This window comes from Solanum pennellii, chromosome 2 (assembly GCF_001406875.1).
Source record: "Solanum pennellii chromosome 2, SPENNV200".
Lineage (NCBI taxonomy): Eukaryota > Viridiplantae > Streptophyta > Magnoliopsida > Solanales > Solanaceae > Solanum > Solanum pennellii.
Window position 1 is genome coordinate 39,870,324 of NC_028638.1, and position 25,370 is coordinate 39,895,693.

The following is a 25,370-nucleotide window of genomic DNA, read 5'->3' on the forward strand; positions in this document are numbered from 1 at the left end:
TAATTCAAAATGTGAAATCTTGATTTGCAAAATGTTACGAGGTCCACGAGGTACCCTCCTTCGTTGATTGCATAGCCCAACTCGCGATTGCAGTATCTCCAGCCATTTGATCTTCACGATCATGGACCACGAAGCCTCACCTTTTCGGCAGTGCCTGCTCACGACTATAGTTTGCTATAATTCACACATAACCACTTAAAAATAATTAATTACTCTCCATAGCTATAGTTTGATAATTACGATTTGTAGCTACATGTTATATGGAGGAGAGAGGAAAGCGAGATTGGGAGAGAGGGAGAGGCGAGAGAGAGGGAGAAAAGAGTGGGAGAAAGGTGAATTGTATATATTGGTTAGATAATTGTATATTATACATATGTATTTGTATATATGGCAAGAGAGATTGAAAAAGGGAGGAGAGAGGTGAGCGAGACTAGGAGAGGAAGGAGAGAGGCAAGAGAGATCGAGAGAGGGAAGGAGAGACGCGAGCAAGAGAGGGAAGAGAGTTGGAGAGAGGTGAATTGTATATGTATATAACTGTATAATATACATATACATTTGTATATAGGACAAACGAGATTGGGAGAGGGAGGAGAGAGGCGAGCGATAGAGGACAGAGAGTGGGAGAGAGGTGAATTATATGTGTATATAGGTTAAATAATTGTATATTATATGTATGTATTTGTATATTCTGGCGAATTATACATATACAAACATGATTAATTATACAACTTCGATGTCAGTCCACGTAATTAATGTATAATATTAGTCGCGAGTGGTAATTATAGCAAACTATAACTATGATGAGTAATTACATAGTATAAGTTTGCTTTGTTGCGTAATTTTACATATACAAAATTAATTTCGAACTCAATAAAATAATTAGACTAGAATTGAGTAAAACTAAAAAAACAAAAGGTTAAAAATCTCATCTCATTAGTATAAAACCACATAAATCATGTAAAATCAAATACATAAAAATTTGAACTTTACCACTCTAGATATGAGCAATGGTTCAATATCTATAGCACTTGAATCATCTTCTTCCCTTTTCACCAAAATACTCCATTACACTCAGTGCAAAAACCTTCCAAAAGGTCAATCTCTTCATTCTCATCTCATTAAAACTGGTTCTTCATCTTCTTGCATTTACATAGCCAACAGCATTGTCAACTTGTACGCCAAGTGCCACCGTTTATCGGACGCCCATCTCGCTTTCCAAGAAATACAGACCAAAGACGTTGTTTCATGGAACTCTCTCATCAATGGCTATTCTCAATTGGGTCGTCGAGATTCTTCTCTTTCTGCTCTCAATCTCTTCAAGTTAATGAGACAAGAAAACACCCTCCCAAATCCTCACACCTTTGCTGGCGTTTTTACCTCTCTTTCGACTTTGGGGGATTCCTTTACTGGGAAGCAAGCACATTGTCTTGCGTTTAAACTCGGTTATCTTTCCGATGTATTTGTGGGTAGTTCTTTGTTGAATGTGTATTGTAAGGCTGGTCATCATCTTGGTGATGCCCGCAAGATGTTTGATGAAATGCCTGAGAGAAATTCTGTTTCTTGTACTACGATGATATCTGGGTATGCGTTGCAGAGGATGGTTAAGGAGGCTGTGGGAGTGTTTAGTGTGATGCTATTGGAGAGAGGGGATGATGTGAATGAGTTTGTATTTACTAGTGTTCTTAGTGCTATTGCATTGCCTGAGTTTGTTTATGTAGGAAAGCAAATTCATTGTCTTTCTCTGAAGAATGGATTTTTATCGGCTGTTTCTGTTGCTAATGCTACTGTGACTATGTATGCCAAGTGTGGGAGTTTACATGATGCGTGTAGGGCGTTTGAGCTCTCTTCTGAAAAGAATTCTATAACGTGGTCTGCGTTAATTACTGGTTACGCACAGAATGGGGATTGTGAGAAGGCGTTGAAGTTGTTCTCTGAGATGCATTACCGTGGGATGATTCCCAGTGAGTACACTCTGGTTGGGGTGCTTAATGCTTGTAGTGATTTTGATGCGCTTAGAGAAGGAAAACAGGTTCATGGATATCTAGTGAAGTTAGGATTTGAGCCTCAAATGTATATTCTGACTGCATTAGTGGACATGTATGCTAAATGTGGTAATATAAGTGATGCAAGAAGAGGTTTTGATTATTTGAAAGAACCCGATATAGTCTTATGGACTTCCATGATTGCGGGATATGTAAAGAATGGGGATAATGAAAGTGCTAAGGGTATGTATTGTAGAATGCTGATGGAGGGTGTTATGCCCAATGAGTTGACAATGGCGAGCGTGTTAAAAGCCTGTTCTAGTCTTGCTGCATTGGAACAGGGGAAGCAGATTCATGCTCATATAGTCAAGCATGGTTTTAGTCTTGAAGTTCCAATTGGAAGTGCTCTATCAACTATGTACGCAAAATCCGGAAGCCTCCATGACGGTAATCTAGTCTTTAGGCGAATGCCTGCTAGAGACTTAGTGTCATGGAACTCAATGATGTCAGGTCTTTCTCAGAACGGCTGCGGGACTGAAGCCCTTGAACTTTTTCAGGAAATGCTTCATGAGGGAACAAGACCAGATTATGTTACTTTTGTAAACATTCTTTCAGCTTGTAGTCACATGGGTTTGGTAAAGAGAGGATGGAGTATTTTCAAAACGATGTCTGATGAGTTCGGGATAGAGCCAAGGCTAGAGCATTTCGCGTGTATGGTAGATATGCTCGGTCGTGCTGGAGAACTCTACGAAGCAAAAGAATTTATCGAGTCAGCAGCAAGTCATGTTGACCATGGTCTGTGTTTGTGGCGTATCTTGCTAAGTGCTTGCAGGAACTATAGAAACTATGAACTAGGCGCATACGCTGGAGAGAAGTTAATGGAATTAGGTTCGCAAGAGTCATCTGCTTATGTGCTACTCTCTAATATTTATTCATCTCTAGGAAGATTGAAGGACGTTGAACGCGTGAGAAGGTTGATGAATCTCCGCGGGGTAAGCAAGGAGCCTGGATGTAGCTGGATTGAGCTGAAGAGTCAGTTTCATGTATTTGTTGTTGGAGATCAGTTGCATCCACAAATCATACATATACGCGACGAGTTGTGGAAGTTAACTAAGCTCATGAAAGATGACGGATACAAACCAGATTTTGATCCTTGCTTAGAGTTAGAGGGAGTCATGGACTGACTCCATATGCTTTTATGGAAATTATGAAATTGGAGATTTGACTTTTATTAACCACATTTTACTTGTAGTCAAAATTTGACTCATTTCAGAATTTTTTGTCAACTTCTCCTCATAGATATATAGGATTTTTTTTAAAAATAAAATAAAATATATACATAGTAACTTTTCTCTTATTTATATAGAATGAGTATCATAAAAGGTTGATTTGCGTATTCTTCCAATCAGTAATTAAATAGGATTTATATTTTATAATTAGGTCTCATTTATTTGTAACTATATATATGACCAGATTCGAAAAAGAATTTTAATATCATTCAGACTCTTTTTGAAATCCTAATTTATTTTTTCTCTGTAAACCCTCACTCGTCTCTCTCTTTCTCCAAGTATCAGGCGGCTATCCTATTTTTTCATCTCGAATTGGTAAGATTTCAGAACTTTTTACAAGTACGTTAGTTAATTAAATTGTATATTCGCGATTTCAGGACTTTTTACAAGTACGTTGTTTATTAAATTGTATATTCGCGATATTCTTGCTATTACTATTCTTTGATTTATTTGAGACCTTACATCCAGTACTCAGTTTATAGTCCTAAGTTGATTAGTTTTGATAGTCAAAGCAATAAACTCGTTTTTATTTAGGTTTTGAATAGAAAAAAACGTGTATATATATAATATGGCTTTTTCTAACCTAAAAAAAGTAATAATTAGTTTTTTGAACAAATACTTATCCATCAAAATACCGTAAAAGTTTGACTGTTAATTTGATTTAGAATCACAGTAGAAGTCCACAGAATTGGAGTATGAACTGCTGACAGCCACAACATGAGTTTGTTCTGCCATGCTTCGAGAGGTATTTTTCAAATTTTATTCCAACACATTTGGTCATGATTATACGTGACAAATTTTATTCCAACACATCTTTATTCGTGAAAGTTATATGTTTTTTTGAATGCTTTTATTGTACATATATATATTAATATAATAATTGGCATCATGAATTATACATACGTAGAGCCGTTCATAGTATACTGAAGCCATCTAATTCCAAATAAATCATTGCAAAATATGGTATTTTGATATAAAGGTATTTGTTTGTAGTCTTGAACAAACTGCAATATCTTTAGGGTATATGTATTACATGTGAGTTCGGAGCGTAAAGGGTATAAAATATTAATAAAATTTTTAAAACGGTATATAAAATTTTATATTAACCAAAACGATAGCAATTTCTTCCGCCGGAAAAAGCGATTTTGCAAGATGTGATTTTTTTTTTTCATGAATTTTACTTTTTTTATTTTTTTCAAAGAAAATCGCGATTTTCATTTTTAAAAAAAATTCATGAAAATCGACGGCGCACATCTTTATTTGAATTTTTCTTTTAAAAAAATGAAAATCGCTGCTTAGAAATTATTTTTTTAAAAAAAAATCACATTACTGTAGTGATTTTGCTTTTTTCGGCGGAGGAAATTGCTATTGTTCCAATAATTTTGCCATTTTGAGTAATATAAAATTTTATATATCATTTTAGAATTTTTATTAATATTTTATACCTTTTAGACTCTGGACTCTATTACATTTACTATATGTCTCCTCTGTTAATGAGCAATAACAACAGATCAATAGCAACTCTTCATGAGCAACAAAAATAATGTTATATCTTATTTTTTTTAAAGCATTACTCAATTTTAAATCATTGTTGTACAAATACATAATCATCACACATAGTATTTAATTATCATATTACTATTTATTTATAAATCAATTAAAATTTATTCTATTAAATAATTAATTTTTTTATAAGCTGCATACCAATTTAGATACAAATTGCATGCCAATTTGTACAATAATTTGCTTTGCTAAAATGCATACCAATTTAGTTCCACTTTTAATTTCCGGTTCGATATCAACTAGACATAAGGTAAAATAAAAATTTTAACTTACAAAAAACCTGATAGTTTAGCATATGACTCAGCTGGATCTCCACTCATAAATTTTATTGCTTTTTTCTTTAGCTCCTACATGTATGTCAACAAAACACATGAAATTTCAACATATCATCGACTATACCTTTAGGAGTGTATACAATTGATGAATCTAACAAATTTATCTAATATCATAACATCTATAACGTCAGTAAGTCCTTGACTCTTTGCATAAACTCTAACTCTAACCGTAACATAACAAGCGTGATCCCCACAATATTTTCGAATTTTGAAAAGCCCCGACTGATTCAAACTTGATGAATTCATTAACCATGAACAATTTTATATACCAAATTGATATAAAAAAAACTACAAATACAAATTCACATTTATTAGTGGTCTACTAACATCACAATCTCTTCTATCAACAATAACTCCAAATTCTGGATTATACATAGCCATATTCTTGAAAGTTATGCACAACAATTATTTTATAAAGAAATCAACATTAACCTACTTTCAAAAAAAAAAAAAAACTTGCACACCCATATTATGATCGATACAAATCGATGACATCAATCACTAACAATATATTTAATCTCAATATCATTAATAGCAATATCTATTCTAAGTTGCGATGTTATCACATTTACTAGCCCACTATATAGACCGGAGGATTCATAAATAATTCCCTCTATATGAAAATCAACATATTTTTTTGTTTCATTAAAAAAAATCACGATCAATCTTACATAATACAAAAGAAAAATAAGTGTGTTATATTTATATTTAAATTTCATACCAACCTAATATTGAACTATTACTCATATCATAGGTTGTTTTCGTTAGAGGTAAAATTCAATTTTTTTTATATATTATATTTGAGTTTGCATGATTTATGTGATTTGACTCATCTATTAGACTCTAAGATTACGATGAGATTTTTTTTAGTTTTATTTAATCGCAGTCTATTTAATTTATTGAGTTCAAAATAAGTTATTTATATGTATTTAATTAATAGATTTTCACCACAAAAAATTTAAAGAAAAGTTGTTGGCTTTGGATATATTGTAACTTGTAAGTATTGTCTTACAAAAGATTTATTTGGTAAAATGAAGACATCATTTATTTTAGAAGACTATTTGTAATATCGAGATGGATAATGCGAATTAAATATTCACATTTTTTAAATGTTAGGTACATTTTTAACTGTTATACTCATTTGAAGGTGAAGGTTTTGTTTAAGTGGGGGAAGAAAAAAAAAGGTAGAGACTTTGAGGGGGAAAAAAAGCTAACCATAATAATATTTTGTATCAACCTCAACTAATTTTGTTTCATATTATTCTTGGAGTTGAACACCATATGAATAGAGAATTAATATTCATTGTAAATTATATTACCTAATTCAATTTGCATACCAAATACATACCATAATTAATTAACAAATTACTCAATATATATACTTGAAAAACAATGAATTACTGTCACAATCAAAACAAAACAATGAGTCTAAAAGAAAAAATAAAATAACAAATTATTTTGTCACAAACAAATAAAATATGATTTTTTTGACGCAATGTAATTTGAACATGTCATCCTCTTGTTGCCCGCTCGACGATATATACTCCAAGTAACTTTAGACCTTTTAAATTTAACATCATCAAAAATTCCTTTCAGCGTGAATTTTATTGCAATATTCTCAAGTTATAGCATTAGAGTTTGTCTTTTAGTATATAACATTTAATGTATCAAGTTATAACATATTATTATAAATTAAAAGTTGATTTTAAATAATTTAAAACATTTTTTTTAAAAAAAAATAAAGAAAAATAATGGATCAGTTTTTAAATGGAAAAAAAATATCATGTTTCATTATTTAAAATAATTACATTTAATAAATATAATAACTAATTAGAGCCTATTTAGGAATTTTAAAAAAAAATAACATTAATTAGTTACCTTAAAAAATTCAATTTAGTTGAAACCAAATTAAATTGTGATTTGATTCCTTAAAACACTCTAATAAAACGAAATTACATTAAAATATGTTATTTTTTTTCTAGATATCGTGTTTCTCTCTTGTTTGCATATTGCATTTTCGTTTTTTTAGTGATTGAAGATATTTTGTTGTTGAAAAAATGTGTTTTGTTGTGATGGACAACATTGTATCTATATTAATTAAACGTTTAACAGAATATATATTTTCATAGAAACATCATTCATACACTGCCATATGAATGGACAAACAAAGCAATTCATACAGAAAGCATAAAATGAAATTCTAAGGTAATTTCATACACAAATCATACAACAGTAATACATCAATTTATATATCAATTCAAACATCATTCAAGCACTGTCAAAAATGAGCAACCAAATCAATTCATACACAAAACATGAAATGAAATACTAAGGTACTTTCATACACAAATCATATAACAGTAATACATCAATATATATATCAATTCATACAACATTTATACACAAGTCATACAAAGTAATACATCAATCCACACATAATTCATACAATATTAATGCATATTACAATTGTTAAAAAACGTATCTATGACTTTCAAATTATAAAATAATACTCATACAGGACTAATACATCAATTCATACATCAAAATCATACATATATTATACAATGATAATACATATTATAATTGTAAAAATTCTTCAATGTGACTATGAAACTCATAAAGTGTTAACATACAAAACAAAAAAATCAATTCATACATAATTTATCCATAACTCATACAAAATTCATACAAAATATAATTGTCAAACAAGATAAAAAATTAAACTCATATACATCTGTTGACTTTTTTTATTTTTTATTTTTTATTTCATCAACAAAGTCAGAATCAGATTATGAAGATGTTTGAATAGCTTTTCCCTTCCTCTTCTTCCCTTTCTTTGGAGATCCTCTTTCCTTTGCCTCGTTCTTTTTGTTTTTCTGAAGCTTCAATTTAACAGAAAAACCCGTCTCTTTTTCAGTAGATTCGTGCGGTGGAGTTTTATTCAAAATATTAAACGAAGGAACGTGAAAATCATCAGATGATGACTCCTCAACCAATCTTTGACTTTTACGGGGTGTTCCACTGTCAAAATACTGAACGAAGGAACATGAAAATCATTAGATGATGACTCCTCAATCAATCTTCGACTTTTACGAGGTGTTGCACTAATTTTCTTCGACATTATATATGAACATAGCAGAAAATATTTCATGAAGGTTCTAAAAGCGTACAATATTGTTGAATCGTGTTGTGGAAGAGTAATTGTGGATCTTCGAGTTTTTGTATTTGGGAAAAAAAGTGATCTGTGAGGCGTGATGGATGATGAGTGAGGCATGTTGGTTAACAATTGTAATATGCATTAATATTGTATAAATTCTGTGTGGATTGATGTATTACTTTGTATGACTTGTGTATAAATGCCTTAACCCAATACTTTAATTTATTTCTGTCATTGCCATTCAAACATTTTAATAGCTACTTCACAAAAATTACTGGAGTACACATACTTAGTTATCATATTCTCAATATTTTCATACATTTTCAAAAAAATACAAAATTTTCTGCAAATTCATTTCAGTTATCACATTCTTCCCAATTTGATTATGAATATTTAAACTGAACAGAAAATAGGTCTAAAAGATTGCAAGATCCTCTAACAATAACAAATCAAAGTTCAAAAAAGACAAAAAGCTAAAAAGGAGAACATGCATCATCTAAAGCAAAACTTGGTGATTTTTTTTAATTTTTAACGGATAAATGCACAAGTACTTCATAAACCTATGTTCGAAATCACAAAGACACACTTATATTATATTAAAGTCCTATTACCCCTAAATTTATTTTCCATCTCTTTTCGTCCTACGTGGCACTATCTTGTGAGCCCAGCGTGTGTTGACATTTTTTTCAAACTAGTGTCACGTAGGCCTAAAAGGGATGAAAAATTATTTATAAAATAAATTTAGAAAATAATAGGAATTCAATAAAATATGTATATGGTTGAATGTAGAGAAAAGTCGTTTGAAATTAAAATTGGGAAGAATGTGATAATTGAAATGAATATGCGGAGTAGTTGGAGGAGTGCATTTTGAAGTGGAAAATGTGGATTGGGGGTTCTTGAACAATAATATATTTTGGTGTTTTGATTTTGTTGGAAAATTAGGAATTTTTGTATTTTTTATTAGAAATATTGAGAATATGGTAGCTAAGTGTGTATAATTAATGTGATCACAATTTTGTCTACACTACAATTTAATATTATCTAATATGATTTACACAATCTTTTGCACCACAGAATAATCAAACAATACTAATTAACAAGCTAACCAAAATAATACCAAATCATTTGTGTAAGATACCTAGTTACATAATGTTCATGTGTTGATTTAACAAGATCGTTCTAATATATATATATTATTTAAACTATTATATGCACCTTGTAATAACCATTAATTTATTATCAATACTTTTCATGCTTTAATCAAAATATTTTATAAAATTCGTTCTATATTTGTTGTTACTTTTTTTTTTTGTTATATGAACAATACCATCATATAAAGATTATACAACAATTAAACAAATAACACTACTACAGATGAACATACATGTTAAGATTCAAAATCAATTTTTAGATACAATATTTTTCAATATTGACGATATTGATTTACTTAAAAATTCAACAATTTTTTTAAAAATATTATTTTCAGACATCAAAACGATTCTTTTTATATAGGACTATATTTTTGTTGTTTCAATGATTGTAACTACATAATTTTTTTTTTTATAAAATTAATCCAAAAAAATTGGAACTCATATAAAAAATTAATACATACCAATTACATTCCATCTTTCGTGAATTGAAACGAGTTTAACAGGAGATAAATAAGTTGTTTTTGGTTACATTCTTTTAAGGTTACGGGAGATAAACATTAACTAGTGGTTATGATATTTGTGCAAGATAAATAAAATTTAAGAAATTAAATCTAATTAAATAACTAAATTGTGATTTATCAATTTTCCTTTTCCTTTTTATAAATTTTATTCCGTTTTGTAAAAATTTCCTTGCTATGTTGGTGAAAGATTAAATTAATATTATATAGGAGTAATTTGGGTGCTTAAATTGTATAGTGGAGAAATTTAAGAAATTAAATCTAATAAAAATAACTAAATTGTGATTTATCAATTTTTCTTTTCCTTTTTATAAATTTTATTTTTTTTTGCAAAAAATTCAGTGCTGTATTGGTGAAAGATTAAATTAATGTTATATAGGAGTATTTCGGGTGCTTAAATTATATGTTTAGGTAAAAAAAGTTTTAACTATACAATTTAGGCACCAAAATTACTCCTATATAATAGTGGTCTTAACATTTCACCAACATAGAAGTAGAATTTTTATAAAACTGAAAAAAAGAAAAAAAGAGAGAGAGAGAAAATTGATAAATATAAAATAAAATATAATGCATGATTGATTGTTGAATTGTATTTTAATTGCTTAATTTTCTCTCTTCTTCTATTTTATCTTTCAGAATCATTTCATTATTAGTTAATGTAACCTCAAAAACGTATTGTAATTTTAAAAAAAAAAAACAGGCTCCCTGAATTTAGTTAAATTTGTTTTAGTGCTTGAAAGTAACAAAGTGTTCGATTTTAATTGATGAATGATGGGAAGTGACAAGTATATATGCAGTTTTATTATTAGGATCAAATTTTTAATTTGTAGATTAATTTTACAAATTCTTGTATAGTTTTAGGCATGAAGAGACGAATATATAGTTTGATTAAAAAAAAATATCATTTGAATGTTTTTAAGTATTATTTAAAAGATTTTTGTTGAATTTTTATGTCAATCGTGTATTGTATAATTATTTTAAATCTAACTCGTATATTAATTAGGAAATTTTTTTTTAATAAGCATCAAAATACAACAAAAACATATTTAGTATTGTCTTATAAACTGAGTCGAAAGAGAGTATTATATACACACAACTTATAAGAACTAGAATTTGCGCATTTTACAGCAGGCCTGAAACATTTTGTACATTGGTCTTATAGTATATAAAATTATTATTGCAAAATTAAAACAGCAAGTCGTTGTAGTATAGTGGTAAGTATTCCCGCCTGTCACGCGGGTGACCCGGGTTCGATCCCCGGCAACGGCGTTTACATTTTTTTTAAAAAGCTTTTTTTATCACTCCGAGCTATCTAGTTTACAAAATATGTATTTAGTATTAAATTTACATATATTATACGTATTAAGTAACCTTTTCTTTCAAATGTGCTACTTGCACCATGCATTGTACTTCTCGCTATCCTACTAATGTAATTTCTTATATATTGGGAAAAATTGTATATAATAGCAAACTAATAACCTAAAATAAATGATGTAGCTACGGTTTGATTTAATTGTGCTCCATAGCAAACGTTTGCAAAAAATTGTCAGGCGCCTCTCTCCCAAATATCTCGCTCGCCACTCTCCTGCAATCTCTCGCTCGCTTCCTCACTTTTTATACAAACACAAGTGTATAAAAATTGTTTCTAATTATATAAAGCAGAGAAAATTGTATAAATACATATATTTTTGTTCCCCTCTCTCTCCTATTCCAGATCTCGCTCGCCAATCTCCCAAATCTCGCTCGCCACCCTCGCCTTTCTCACTTATACAAATAGAAGTGAAATGTATAAATTCCGTTTCTGTTTGTATAAAACGTGAGAAAATTGTATATACACATGCAAGTACATATATTTTCGTCCTATACACTTATAATTATACAATAAAAATACTCCCCTGCCCAGTTTCTTTTGCCTTTTTCTCTTTCTCGTTTTATACAATTTTCAAATTGTATCTAATTTCTCTCTTTCTCGTTTTATACAATTCGATTCAATTGTATATTCCTTGTCAAGTCTCTTTTGTCTTTCTTTCTTTCTCATTTTATACAAATTCAAATTGTATATAATCGTTTTATACACTTATAATAATACAATTCGTTTTGTACACTTCGTTTTTATACAGTTCTCTGCCCAAGTTTCTTTCTCTTTCTTGTTTTATATACTTCGTTTTATACAATTTGCTTCAACTGTATATGTATAGCGAATTATACAGTTTCTATGTTTGCTATGGAGCGCAATTATGCAAACTTTTCTATAGCATACAAATATGAATTTTTTATTTGCTATATGTGAAAGTTGCCCTACTTTAATTCTATCGTTTTCTATTGTTTCTTCTAGTTTAATTATCATTTTATCTTGTTAACATTATTATTCAATGTATTTTTACTTCCCTCACATTTTTTATTAGCGTCCACGAAAATAACTCTATCTCTCTGAAATAGGGATATAATCTGTGTACACTATACACTTTCCGACCCCCATTTGAATGCAAAAACGTGCTATCATCTCCAATATCTGACATTTACAATGACGAATCATGGGAGTCCTCTCTCTTGTCAGGGACCTCCACTAGGATTTGTGTTTTTGTTATCTATTTTTCCATATATACGTGTGTTTCTTGTCTATTACAACCCTTTTTTTTAGTCAAAGCCATAAAATTCTCAGAAATCTAACCTAAATTTACCTTTGCCAATTGGCATTTACTCCTTGTTCTCTGTTTTAATTACAAATAAATAAATATAGCCCTGAATTTTTATGGACCACCTAGAGTCAAGCCCTTAACTTTTCTTCACAAGCCCACTTTTAGTAGCCCGGTCCAAGTGTACTACGAAAACAACGATTTATTCAATGCATATATAAACTTTTATCTTCAAACTTGGTTATTTGATAATTTCGACCCCATAAAAAATAGCATGGGAAAATATCATCTTGTTAATTGTCACATAGTTATACAACATGATATACTTGTTTCGAAATAAAGTAGTATTATTTTTCGAGCAAATATATGAGAAACTTTGTTGGAACACTATTTTTTTTCCCCTTAAATAAATATATGTTTTGTTTTTTTATTTATTTTTAATGTGCGTGTTCTTTTTGTGTAGAATTTGTAGTCAAAGGCCGCCAATTATTGTCAGAATTCTACCCAAATTTGCCTTGGCAGCTAGTTAATGTTGGTCCTTAAAAATATAAAATACAAACTAGCCGTGAATGTTTATGGACCACTTAAAATATAAAAAATAATTAATTGAGACGAAGACCCAATTCTTTACTTTATAGTATTCTGTTAATTTCTAGGAGAATAAATATACAAATATTATAAAATGAAATTGCGAGTATTTGATAAGCTTAATAGTCCATTAATTAAGTGAGCCAACTTAGAACCCTAATTTTGGGAAACTCTTGTTACTCTTTGGATGTTTGTGGATCGGGTAAATAATATCTCTTGTGTGATATTTCTCTGTTTCAATTTCCGTATAGTATGGTTAGAGTTTTGATATTTAAGCTTCTGAATTTTAGTGATGAGTTCATTGAGTCTTTAGATTTTTGTTGAAATAGTATTTATAGTAAATTGTATTATAAATTACAATAATTAACAATTCAAAATACTTAAAACTTGTAATGAAATTTCAGCCAAAGAAAAATATGGTTGACAACTCTGGTTTTCTTAAATTAGGACAGAAAGAATAACAAATTACAAACCGCATAAGAGATGTAAATCACATTAAGCAAACTCTGTCAAACGAGCTCGACTGGAAAGGTATTTCCTGGTGAAATCGATCTCTGATCTCCCTTATGGATACCACATGTTTCACTAACAAACAGTAAAACACCCTTATAGACATGGGTAGATTTAGAGGCAGCCGAGAGCGTTCACCTCAATATAAGGTAATTATTCTTTTATGCATATATATATATAGAGAAAGAATTTTAATTTCCTAAACACAACATTAGAGATTGACCTAGGTATTCAGGAGTTTGAAAATTTATATTGATGTTCTAAGTTCCCTTCTTAAAAATACTATATTTTTATTTTTCGTACTCCATAATAAAAATCTTGTATTCGCCACTATTGTTGAGTTTATAAATGTGTACGCCTCTAACTAAAAGTTCACACTTTAAAATTATTGTGTCAGCCGTTTGAATTTATTTATTCTTGTTATTTCTACCTTAAAACTTGATCCTCACTCCTGGTTTGGTTAATGATGTTTGATTTGATTGGAGACATAACAAATCCCAAATTGATACTCATAGCTATATGATTAAGTGAACTTGGATAGTGTAATTACAAGTCCTAATATCACCATTATAAGTAATCATACTCAAATTCACTGGATTGTACATTTCCAATGCAAGCTGTCCATGATTAATAACAATTAATACAAAGATTTGTTTTTGTTGTTGCTTCATAATCTCATTTTGATTACTCCTAGGAAGATATGTATAACACATTATAATTAGGACTAAGGAGGAAGTTTCATGGGTCATAATATAAGAAAACAAATATGTCTTAATAATAGAAGATGGGTACCATGTCTGTCACGAGAACATCACGTGCCAACATGTCCTCTTTTATACAGTACAACTATGTCTTTTTATATAATATTATATATCTAAACACCTTCAAAATAATTAAACATATGAGTGTTATTTAATTTTCATTGTCTCCTCTTTCTCTAGGTTCTTTTTCTTCAGCCATATTATGTCAATGTGTTATGCTCCGTACTTTAAAATTATTACTACAAAATTGACCCCACACACACATAAAAAAAAAAAGGACCCCTCTAACCACTTACCCACCCACCCACTCAAACGTCAGGTTAAATTATATGTGTATATATTGATAATGTAAAAATCGTAAATTTACATTATTGAGAAGCGTGCGCGATAGAGATAAAATATTAAAGGGTACGTAAAACGATTGTCGTGTTCTCGCTAAACATGTTGTTAAATTAAGTTAAACTTTGTTGAATTAAATAGTAATTTAGGGACTATCTTGTCTACTGTTTGTCTCGTAATCTCAGTTTATCTTAATATTGGATTCTTAATTAATGATTGACAAGCTAATGTGAATAATTTTGACTCGTGACATATTGTTAGCTAACTAATAATAGATGGAGGGGAAAATTAAGCCATAATAGAGGGGGGGACTTGTCAGGTTAATATATATAGCATTTTATGAATTTAAGCCTAACATTCTATGTGTGTAATAATACAAAGTTAACGTACATCTATTTGTGCATTTAAAATGAGCAAAAACAAATTGAAACTTCAAGGAAATATCCTACTAAGCTTCTAGAAAAAGAAATTAAATTCCAGCAATTATTAAATTATATATAACTCAAAGCTTTTCCAAGAAAATAGTACTAATATATATGACTATATTATTGAAAGCCTGCTTACATGGCCGACCAAGTCATCACTTATCCCGGTGAATGATGCCCACAAAAAGACTCCTACCAATACCTTAAGCTTTTAGATGAGATAGTCGTTTACTTTAACATGGTATTAAAATAAGTAGAGATTGTGAGATCGAATCCGACTATCATTCATATCAAAATGAATTTTTATATGTTTGGCTCATGAAAAAGGAATCAAATTTGAGGGAGTTTTGAGAATATAATAAAAAAGTGATTGTCTCTCTAACGGCTTAAGCTTTTAGATGAGATGATCACGCTCAAACAAGTTGACAAGGTGGATGAAAATCATATAAGGAAAAATTATCGATGAATATTGAAACGGAATCTCATATTGGATTACAAGATTTCTATTCTCGTTATAAGACTTGATCATTCCTTCCTCTTTTGTATTAGCTTTTGAGATATAAGTTAGGCTGAACCTCTCTATCTACCAAAAGGTTAACTATGTTATCATTCAATTTTTTTTCCCACTAATTTGTGTTAAACTTTGCCAAATAGAAACACTTGCTACTTATACATGGAGAGATGACCAAAATTTATCTTTCTAAACTTTAAACAAAGTTATTGAATTTGGTCGAATCTAACCTAACAAAAACTACTTCAAACACTTTAGTCAGTACTATTGATATGAAATAAAAAAAATCATAAAAAAGGAGTGACGTGGCAGGTGATTGGGAAGGTAGAGACTAGAGATGGGCAGAGGTTAGATTCCAAGTGTATTGGGGTGTGTGGGGGGTGGGGTTGGGGGTAATTGGGGGGGACCTTGTTTCTTGGTAATGTCCTTTCTTTTTGTTAAATATTGCATGCTTTGGACCACACACACATTACTCATCCATCCTCTATATAAGAAAATACCTTCTCCTTTTCCCACTTCAAATCCAACTTCATCAATTCTTCTACTACTACTTTGCTCAGTCTCACACACACACAAAAAAAAAAAAAAACTTTCATCTTGATTTGAAAGAATTAAATTGGCAATAGAAATGAAGATGAACAATGTTGGTGGTTCAACTCATGATGAGAACTCAAAGAAGAAAATGTCAAGTAGAAGACTTGGAAAATTTCTTAAGGAGCAAAGAGGGAGGCTTTACATAATGAGAAGATGTGTAGTCATGCTTCTTTGTTGGCATGATTGATCATCCCAAGTGTAAGTTATTGAGCCACAATGATGAAAAATCTAGCAAAAGGCCCAGGCCCAGACTCCAATTCAATCCAATATTAAACAGAATGACAAAGAGTTCCAACAACAACTCGTGGCGTCTGGGAGGGTAGAAGGTATGCAAAACTCACCACTACTCTCTCGAGAAGATAGAGAAGATGTTTCCTAAATACCCTTGGCTCAAGTGCAATAAATCCAAGTACGAGACAATGAAGAAAATATAACAGATAACAAGGAAACATTGTGAGGTCTATCGGAAGCAAGACAAAGAGTTCTATCGATTCCAAATTCTATAGACCTTCAAGGCTGTTTAAACTTTATTTTTCCCAATTGTAAATAGAAAAGAGAAATATTTAATTACCTTAAATGTTATAATTAGTTCCAATATTTTCATATGGAGTTAATCATCTACGTACTACAATCGTTTTTCTTTGAATTGGTCTTACCACAACAAAATTCATGAGTGTGTTCATTCAATTTTGCTAAAGGGAAAATAGTTATTAATTGTCTTTTGCTTTCCCTTATCATCTTCTTTCGAATACATCAAAAATTAATTAATGAAAATAGTTTAATTACCGCAAAATACATTTTTAGAGACAATTAGTACTTTCTGTAAATGTCTCTAAAAATTATAGCGATATTGAATGAAATGACAATTAAAACTGTTGATAAAAGTTTTAATACTTTTTGTTAATGTGTATATTTATTACCTCTTAGAACTGTTTTATTATTGTTAGATATGTCCGGGAGAGACAAATTCTCAATCTAGAGTCAAACATGATAATCTTACAATTAGAATAATATTATTATATTAGAATAATTCAAACGATAACTAGCCATACTCTTTTGAGCTAACACTACAAGAAAACTATGAATTACATGGAGATTTTCCTGAGGATTCGTATGAAAATCCGCATGAAACTTATTTTCCTGCAAATTTTCATACTAATTCAAAGAAAATCTCTATATAATTCACATTTTTCTGATAGTGTAAACACTAATGATTTATAGAGAAAGTTACTATGTAAAATATTACAAATAGAGGCATATATATGGATCTTTTGTTGATGGTTTTAAGAATGAAAAGAAGTATAAAGAAAGAGGGGAGATAATAAGTTGTAATATATTATTGAATATTAGGTAATGATGGATATATTTTTGGTAGCTACAAATTATATTCTACACGGTATGGTTGGACTTGTGTGTGAAAAAAGGATAAGAATTATTGGAGGATGCATGTGCGTTTGTTCCCAAGTGAAATGACACCAAAATGTCCTGGCTAGCTACTATATATTTTTTGTCTTTCTTATTGGACTTCATATTTCCATTAAAATCAATTATCAAACTATGCTTATGGCAAAATACCTTCATGCTTGTCTAAGTTAAAAAAATATTATTGCCATTCCATCTAATTCTTTAACAAATAATATATAACATAGATTGCCTTAGGCTCCAACATATCTTATCTCATATCTATTTAATTAGTTTCTTGGTTTCTCAAATATATTAAGTACTAGTTAAATATAACACCAAGAGTGCTAATTAACTTTTATCCTATCAAGAGAATACTCAGTAATTAGTGTTCTCGTTAAGGTGTGGGAGTGGCCTAACTTCATGTGAAGAAGGCGACGTTGAAATGTGAAGAGAAAATGTATAGATATTTTAATGAAGAGGTTGACTACAGTGGTTATAAAAAACAATGTACGTAGATTGAAAAGACCTGAGGGAGAGGAGATTAGATAGACATAGCACAATATATTCATGCAACTTATCGAGAACATGCATGAGTTTAGATGGGAAGATATAAGATTCGATTCCTCTTCATTACACTTTCCCTCCATTTTCTCAAGTACATATATAGATGAGTGACACTTGTCTAATATAATTTTTAAATTCAAGATTAGATTAATTTAACAAGCATCCTAACTATGATTAAAATATTAAATTGATAATATGCAATATCAATCTCCACGCATATTTTGATACTCATTAATTACAATTTGTAAATTTTGGCATTGATAAAACAAATTCAAATTTTGTTAATATGTTCAAGAAATCTAATTATTAAATTGCATCAAATTTATATTACTACTATCACGGTACGTTTCCCCATTTTTATCTTAGCTAAATTAAATTAAATGGAAGAGAATGAATGTAAATACTATCAGAGATAATTTCAATACTCGAGTTTACTTTTGATATGTCAATTGAAAATTAGAACTATTATTTCACTCCCAAGTGTTACTTCCCTCATATGTTATTTAATTCAATTTTCAGACTAATTTTAAAATCAATTTGTTAAATTTATGATTACAAAAAGTTTTTCTTATTTATACGCATTTAGGGAATGATTTAGGGAAGGGAAAGGGGTACGGACGTTTACCAATGAAATTTATATAAATTGAAATAAGTGAGTATCAAAATATGTGAGAAGATTGCTATTGCATACTATAATTAAAAAATGGTTTCCAAATTTAATGTTTTAATTATAGTTAAGATGCTTGTTAATTTAATCTTGATTTTTAAAAATTATATTAGACAAATATCATTCATTTTAATGTGTATTTAAGAAAATAGAGAGAAAATATAATAGAGATAAGCCAAATTCGAAGATATGTATATCAAAAATATTAGTAGATAGTTCAGCATGATCTAACTTTCTTAATTTCTATAGTTGGTTTTGTGTTGTTTGTATAAATAAAATATTTAATTTTTTATGTTTTTTTTTTTTACTTTTTTGGTTAGTAATTTTTTGGTGTTTTGTTTGTATAAAAAATATTTCGTATTATATTAGTAAGGAGATTAATTTAAATAAAGTTCATTAAAAAAAATATCGAAGAAATTATAATATGTTTTTTGTTTTAGTTTTTAGAAAAAAATATAATAATATACATGAATTGTGTTTTAATTGTATTTTTTTTTAAAAAAAAAATATGTTTTACATTATTTTATTTATTTTTCCATTTTAAAAGTTGATATCGGTTATGAAAAATCCTGCCACTTATTTTAGCATTACTCATTATTTTCATTGTTGCCGTTACCATATTATTTGTTGATTACGTTGCTACTTGTTGTGTTTTCTGATTGTTTCAGGACATGGATTCTTTCCTATCATATTTACTTTACATATTTTGCTATTATAGATTTTACTTAAATCGAGAGTGTGTTAAAAATATTCTTTCTATTTTTATAAAATAGATATAAATAAACATATACACCACACTCTTCGAATTTTACAGGAAATTAAACCAAGTGTTCTGATGTTGTTATTCTTGAAGCAGTCTCCATAAACCTAAAAATCAAGTTGTTGATTCTGTGCTTAATTACTGAAAATATTACCGATTAAAACAACTTAAAACAAGTTGATTCTGTTCTTAGTTTACCGCACATTATTGCAAAAATAACTTTTAGCAGCAATAAGTATACTGCTAAAGTCTTCAATGACATCAGTTATTAGTCATTAAATCCAATGTCGCTTTGGAACATTTACAAATAGTGTTAATGATCGCTAAAAATGCATAGTATTATTCTACGACAATCAATATATATATATAAATGAGGATCTTCAATCAGCCTATGTGGCATGCCTCAATGGTGAGAAAAATATATATTTTTATTTTTAAAAAAAGGTCTTTTTAGATTATTTCTTTTTACACAATAATATTATGTGTATATATATATATATTGCTATTAATAAATTAGTTAATGAGCATTACACCTCCTAACTCCTAACCTTTCATATTCATAACCTTCAAAATATTTAATATAAAAATTATAACTCCTAAATATTACACCTATAAAAACCCACTTTGAGATATTCCATGATCGTTATTTTATTTTTATTTTCCTTATTCTTCATTTTTTATACCTTTGATTTGTTAATTTTTTTTTTGTCTTCTTTGATCTGATTTTTGCAGGAGAGGGATGTATAATGAAAAATGTTATATATTTTGCATATTTTGATTTTGTGAGGTAAAATGATTTAATATGTCTAATTATTATTATCACTTTGTTCTGTTGTAATTACATATATATTTGATATTATTAGGTTGAGTTGTTGATGATACAAATCATGATTCTTTTATAGAAAAAATAATTTGTTTTTTTTTTTTTTTTGCTTCTCTTTGTAGTTTTTTGAGATTTTTTTTCTTAATCTTGTAGTTTCTACCGACACTGATTGTCTTTATTCACTTTGTAAATTTGAAGAATCGTATATTTTAAATATTTTTGCTTGATTAGTTAATTAATTTTATGTATGTTTGTTGGTATTATTGTATGGATTGTTTATAGTTCTCCGGTTAAACCACTGATGTAACAAGAGTTAATTGGTTCCTTATCAGATTAATTAGTTAATTGAAAAAAACGCCAAGATATCTTATTTCTGATTTCGTCTAACAACATCATCCTCCTCACTAGCTATAAAAATGTTATACAAATATATAATAAATATAAGTAATAAAAAAAGTAATATATCATATCTCAATATAAAGTAAATAAAATACTAAATATTAAATTCAAATATTATATAGCTAAGAATCAAATAAATCGATTCCTGTTATAGTTTCGTATCTCACAATCACATAACAATGATATGGTAAAAATACATAATTTTAACGTTGCATTATTTTTTATATTATTCATATATAATTATTATTTATAGGCCAAAAATTTCACAATTTTGAGAATTTAATCAGCAAAAAATTAAATATTTTTTAATTTTATTTTAAAACATTCGTACGATTACTTTTTTTTTTTTGATAATTTCAAAAAATTTCTATTCCTTTTGACTAACCTTTTAATTCTGTGTCCCTTTTTAAATTTATTTTTAATTAATTTTTCTCTTAATAGATATCTCTCCTATAATATAAAATAAGAGAAAAAGTATATATTGTTCAAAATAATAGTAATTACTAAAAATAATGTTTATTATTAGAAGCATATTTGGATACTTTTAATAATTTGAAATTTCTAAAATGAGGTAAAAAGAAAATATGTCATATAATAAAATAAATCATAAAAATGGTGGAGGATTTACTTAAACATATTTTTGTTTACTAAAAAAATATATCTCATTTTCTTTTACCTTTTTCTCTTATTTTTATATATTTATTTTTAATTTAATTTATATCATAAACTCACACCTCTTCATCTTTCAAAACCTCTAGACTTAATTAATACTTATTAGTAATACCTATAACTTCCAACTTTATACCTTCATAACCCCAAATTACTTAATGTTTAAATTTGTGACATCTTAAAATCACATCAAAAAATATTTCTAACCAAATATATCTATGTTTAGCTTAATTGTCCTCTACTTTAATCTTGTAATGCAAAATCTATCGACAAAGACTTCTTTGTATAATTATTTTTACTTCTAATAAGAATGATACAAAATAAGATATATAAAAGAGAATAATTGATTATTTTTTTGCATGAAATTATAAGAGCAAGATCATTACTAAAAGTAAGACAAAAACAATTCTTGAAAACATTAAAATGTATTTGTAGATACGCTTAGCGGCGGGAGATAATCAAAATTATTATGAAATTATTTTTAAATTTTAAATATAATATGAATCATGAAAAATATAATAAAAATTAATTAAGAGAATTCATTTAAACATTTTGCTTAAATTAATAAAAAGCTTAAGACAAGCTAACTTGATTATGTTAAGATTTGATGCTAATTGTTACTGTTTTACAAAAATATATATAAATTAGTAAAAATACTAAAGACGAGCAAACTTCATTCTCTTAATTACGATGCTAATTGTTTGTGTTTTCTTAATAGAATTAAATAAGCAAAGACTAAAAAATAAAAAAATAAAAGAAAAAAGGGAGACTAAAAATAGCGTTGAAATAAATTTAAAATAAAACTTAGAATTATAGAAGAAAATTTATCAAGGAAAAAATTAATACAGATAATCATTTTAAATATACTTATTACTTAACCATTCATCCTCCATTATAATGATTCTAAAAATTTACTTAACTTTTTATCCTACACTTTAATTATAAGAAAATATTATTTATCGTTAATAATTATAAATATTCATATTATTTGTGAACAGTTTTTTTATGTTTACTTTATTCAGAAAAAATTCAAGAGTCTAATTATAAGTTTTTAGTAGATATATAAGTTTTTTTTAATCTTAACATAAAACCTTTTATCATTCATCTATAATTGTTCATTTATTACTTATTTTATTATGCATTTTAACAATAATATATTATTTTTATGTTAACTTTATATCACTAAAAATTATTTTACCGAACTAAAATCATGTATCACCCATTTTCTTTCAAAGAATCAATATACAGAGAACTTTATATCTTAATATATAATTATTGAATTACTTTTTTTAAGTCTTCAAATTATAGGTAGCTTATCTATTACGAATAATTTTTCATATTTCTAAGTCTGTTTTTGAATTTATTACTATTTTAATTCTTTTGATATTTTTAAAAAAATTTAAAAGACTAAAAATCTCACTTTAAATTTTTAACAAAACATCAAAGTTAACCATATTTAATTTTGAGAACTCATTCAAATGGATAATGAAGTCATAAATTCTTAATTATATATTATAACTAACATAAAATAATAGGTACTATTCAACCAAAAAAATACAGATATTTGACCGTACATGTATTTATTTTTTGATAAAATTAATTCATGTATTAATGAAATGATAAAATTTATTAACTAATCTATTTGAATTTAAAAATTAAATAAAAATGAAAACTTTTAGACACCGCGCATAGCGCGGCTAAGTTTACTAGTTAAACTATAAACGTAAATTAATTACCAGTTAAAATCATTTTTGACATAGTAATAGAGAAATAACACCATTCATACTCGTGTTAAAACTTATATTGAATGTATATTAATGTCCCTATATATCCTTTTTAAATTGTTGTATAGTACTTGTTCTTTTGTCCAAACCTACTCAATTTAAGCTGTAGAGGTGAGTAAATTAAATTTAATTTGTTATCAATTTTCACTTTATACTATCAAGAAATACATGCTTGAGAAAGATTAAATGCACACCAAAAGCATCTAGATTAATTTTTCTGTAGTAGACTAGTAGCCCTAGATATCCCTATGATTGTAAAATATGTTTTTCAAATGTAAAATTTGAAATTAATAAAATAATATCATATAAATTAAAATGAACTGTCGATAGCGTTGAATTAAGTCTGGTAAGTGGTAACTTAGAGTGGTACATAGTGCAGTAAAGGTATTTTGTATAGAGTGGATCATATATATATATAGTTAATACCTTAGATGGTCACTCAACTCTATGCACTCTTCTCTTAGAAAGTCACTCAACTTTCAATTTTTACTCAAAAGTCACTTAACTATGCACTTCTTTCTCAGAAAGTCACTCAACTTTGAATTTTAACTCAAAAATCACTCAAGTATCCACTCTTTCCTCAGAAAGTCACTCAATCTATTAAATTATTTTTTTAATTAAAATTTGTTGATATTAATTATTTATATAACAAACCAAAATTTTTAAAAAATAAAAATACTATTTAAACCATTTAGTGATCCACCCACATAACCCGACCCATTAAAAAAATACGATATGACCCATTTTATTTTGTCTTTAATCCTAATTCAAGTTTTAAAGAGAGGGAATAATTTAGGATTAAAGACAAAATAAAATGGGTCATATCATATTATTTAATGGGTCGGGTTAGGTGGGTGGATCACTAAATGGTTTAATTTATTTTTAAAAATTTTTGGTTTGTTATATAAATAATTAATATCAACAAATTTTAATTAAAAAATAGTTTAATAGATTGAGTGACTTTCTGAGGAAAGAATGGATAGTTGAGTGACTTTTGAGTTAAAATTCAAAGTTGAGTGACTTTTTGAGATAGAAGTGCACAATTGAGTGACTTTTGAGTAAAAATTGAAAAAATTAAGTAACTTTCTGAGAGAAGAGTGCATAGTTAAGTGACCATCTGAGGTATTAACTCTCTCTCTCTCTCTCTCTCTCTCTCTATATATATATATATATATATATATATATACACACACATATACACACACTGTATATGTCTGTGGTCATGGAATCTAAAGTGGGCTTTTGCACGTGTAATTTGTACTCTATTTTATCAGAGATTGGTCAAAATCAATGTGTCCTTATATGTCTTGGTCCCAAAAAGAAAAAAAGAAGAAAGAGAATACTAACTTGCTATAATTGTATAACTTGTAACAACAGAATTTAGTCACTTGTTGTTTAGAATTCTTTAACAGTAGTGAAAATCACTGATACATTAGTACAAGTGGCGGTGAATTGACGGAGTGGATTAAATTTGAAAAGTTTAAAAATGAGTTAAATAAAAAATAATTAAAATTTTATTCAATTATATTTCATGCGTTAAAAGTTAAGTTATTTTTGATAATTTTAAGATAAGATTCTTCAAAAATATGTTGTAAAGATTGAGATAGAAGTAATTTTTTCATGTTATTGTATTCATCGATATTTCTCTGTCCCAATACCATATTGTTCATAAACACGCGAATTTTTCGATCTTTTTTTTTCTAAAATTATTGATGAAATAAATATTATTTTGAAATGACTTTTTAATTATCTTGTGATAAAAATAACGTCTTTTCGGATTGAAAATACGTTTGATGCGCTCGATTGATTATTAACAATCTAACACAAATGCAATTTCAGTAAACTATTATTTATTGATCTCATCTTTTATCGAATTGATCATTCTCACTCGTTTTCGAGTTAATATCATGAAATGCTTAAAATGTATCATCACTTCAATGT

At 28.1% G+C, this 25,370-nt stretch overlaps 2 protein-coding genes and 1 non-coding gene across 3 annotated transcripts; all 3 read left to right on the top strand.

The window, feature by feature from the left end:
• The first annotated feature begins 989 nt into the window (after window positions 1–989).
• Window positions 990–3,217, top strand: LOC107009546 (pentatricopeptide repeat-containing protein At2g33680-like). Its single transcript, XM_015208889.2, has one exon. It carries the CDS (start codon window positions 1,001–1,003, stop codon window positions 3,164–3,166), a length of 2,166 nt encoding a protein of 721 aa, XP_015064375.1. The 5' UTR covers window positions 990–1,000; the 3' UTR covers window positions 3,167–3,217.
• A 7,975-nt stretch (window positions 3,218–11,192) lies between these two features.
• On the top strand, window positions 11,193–11,264 carry TRNAD-GUC. Its single transcript has one exon. It is a non-coding gene; the product is annotated as a tRNA-Asp (tRNA).
• A 4,998-nt stretch (window positions 11,265–16,262) lies between these two features.
• Window positions 16,263–17,005, top strand: LOC107010372. Its single transcript, XM_015209651.2, has one exon. It carries the CDS (start codon window positions 16,394–16,396, stop codon window positions 16,544–16,546), a length of 153 nt encoding a protein of 50 aa, XP_015065137.1. The 5' UTR covers window positions 16,263–16,393; the 3' UTR covers window positions 16,547–17,005.
• Window positions 17,006–25,370: the final 8,365 nt, after the last annotated feature.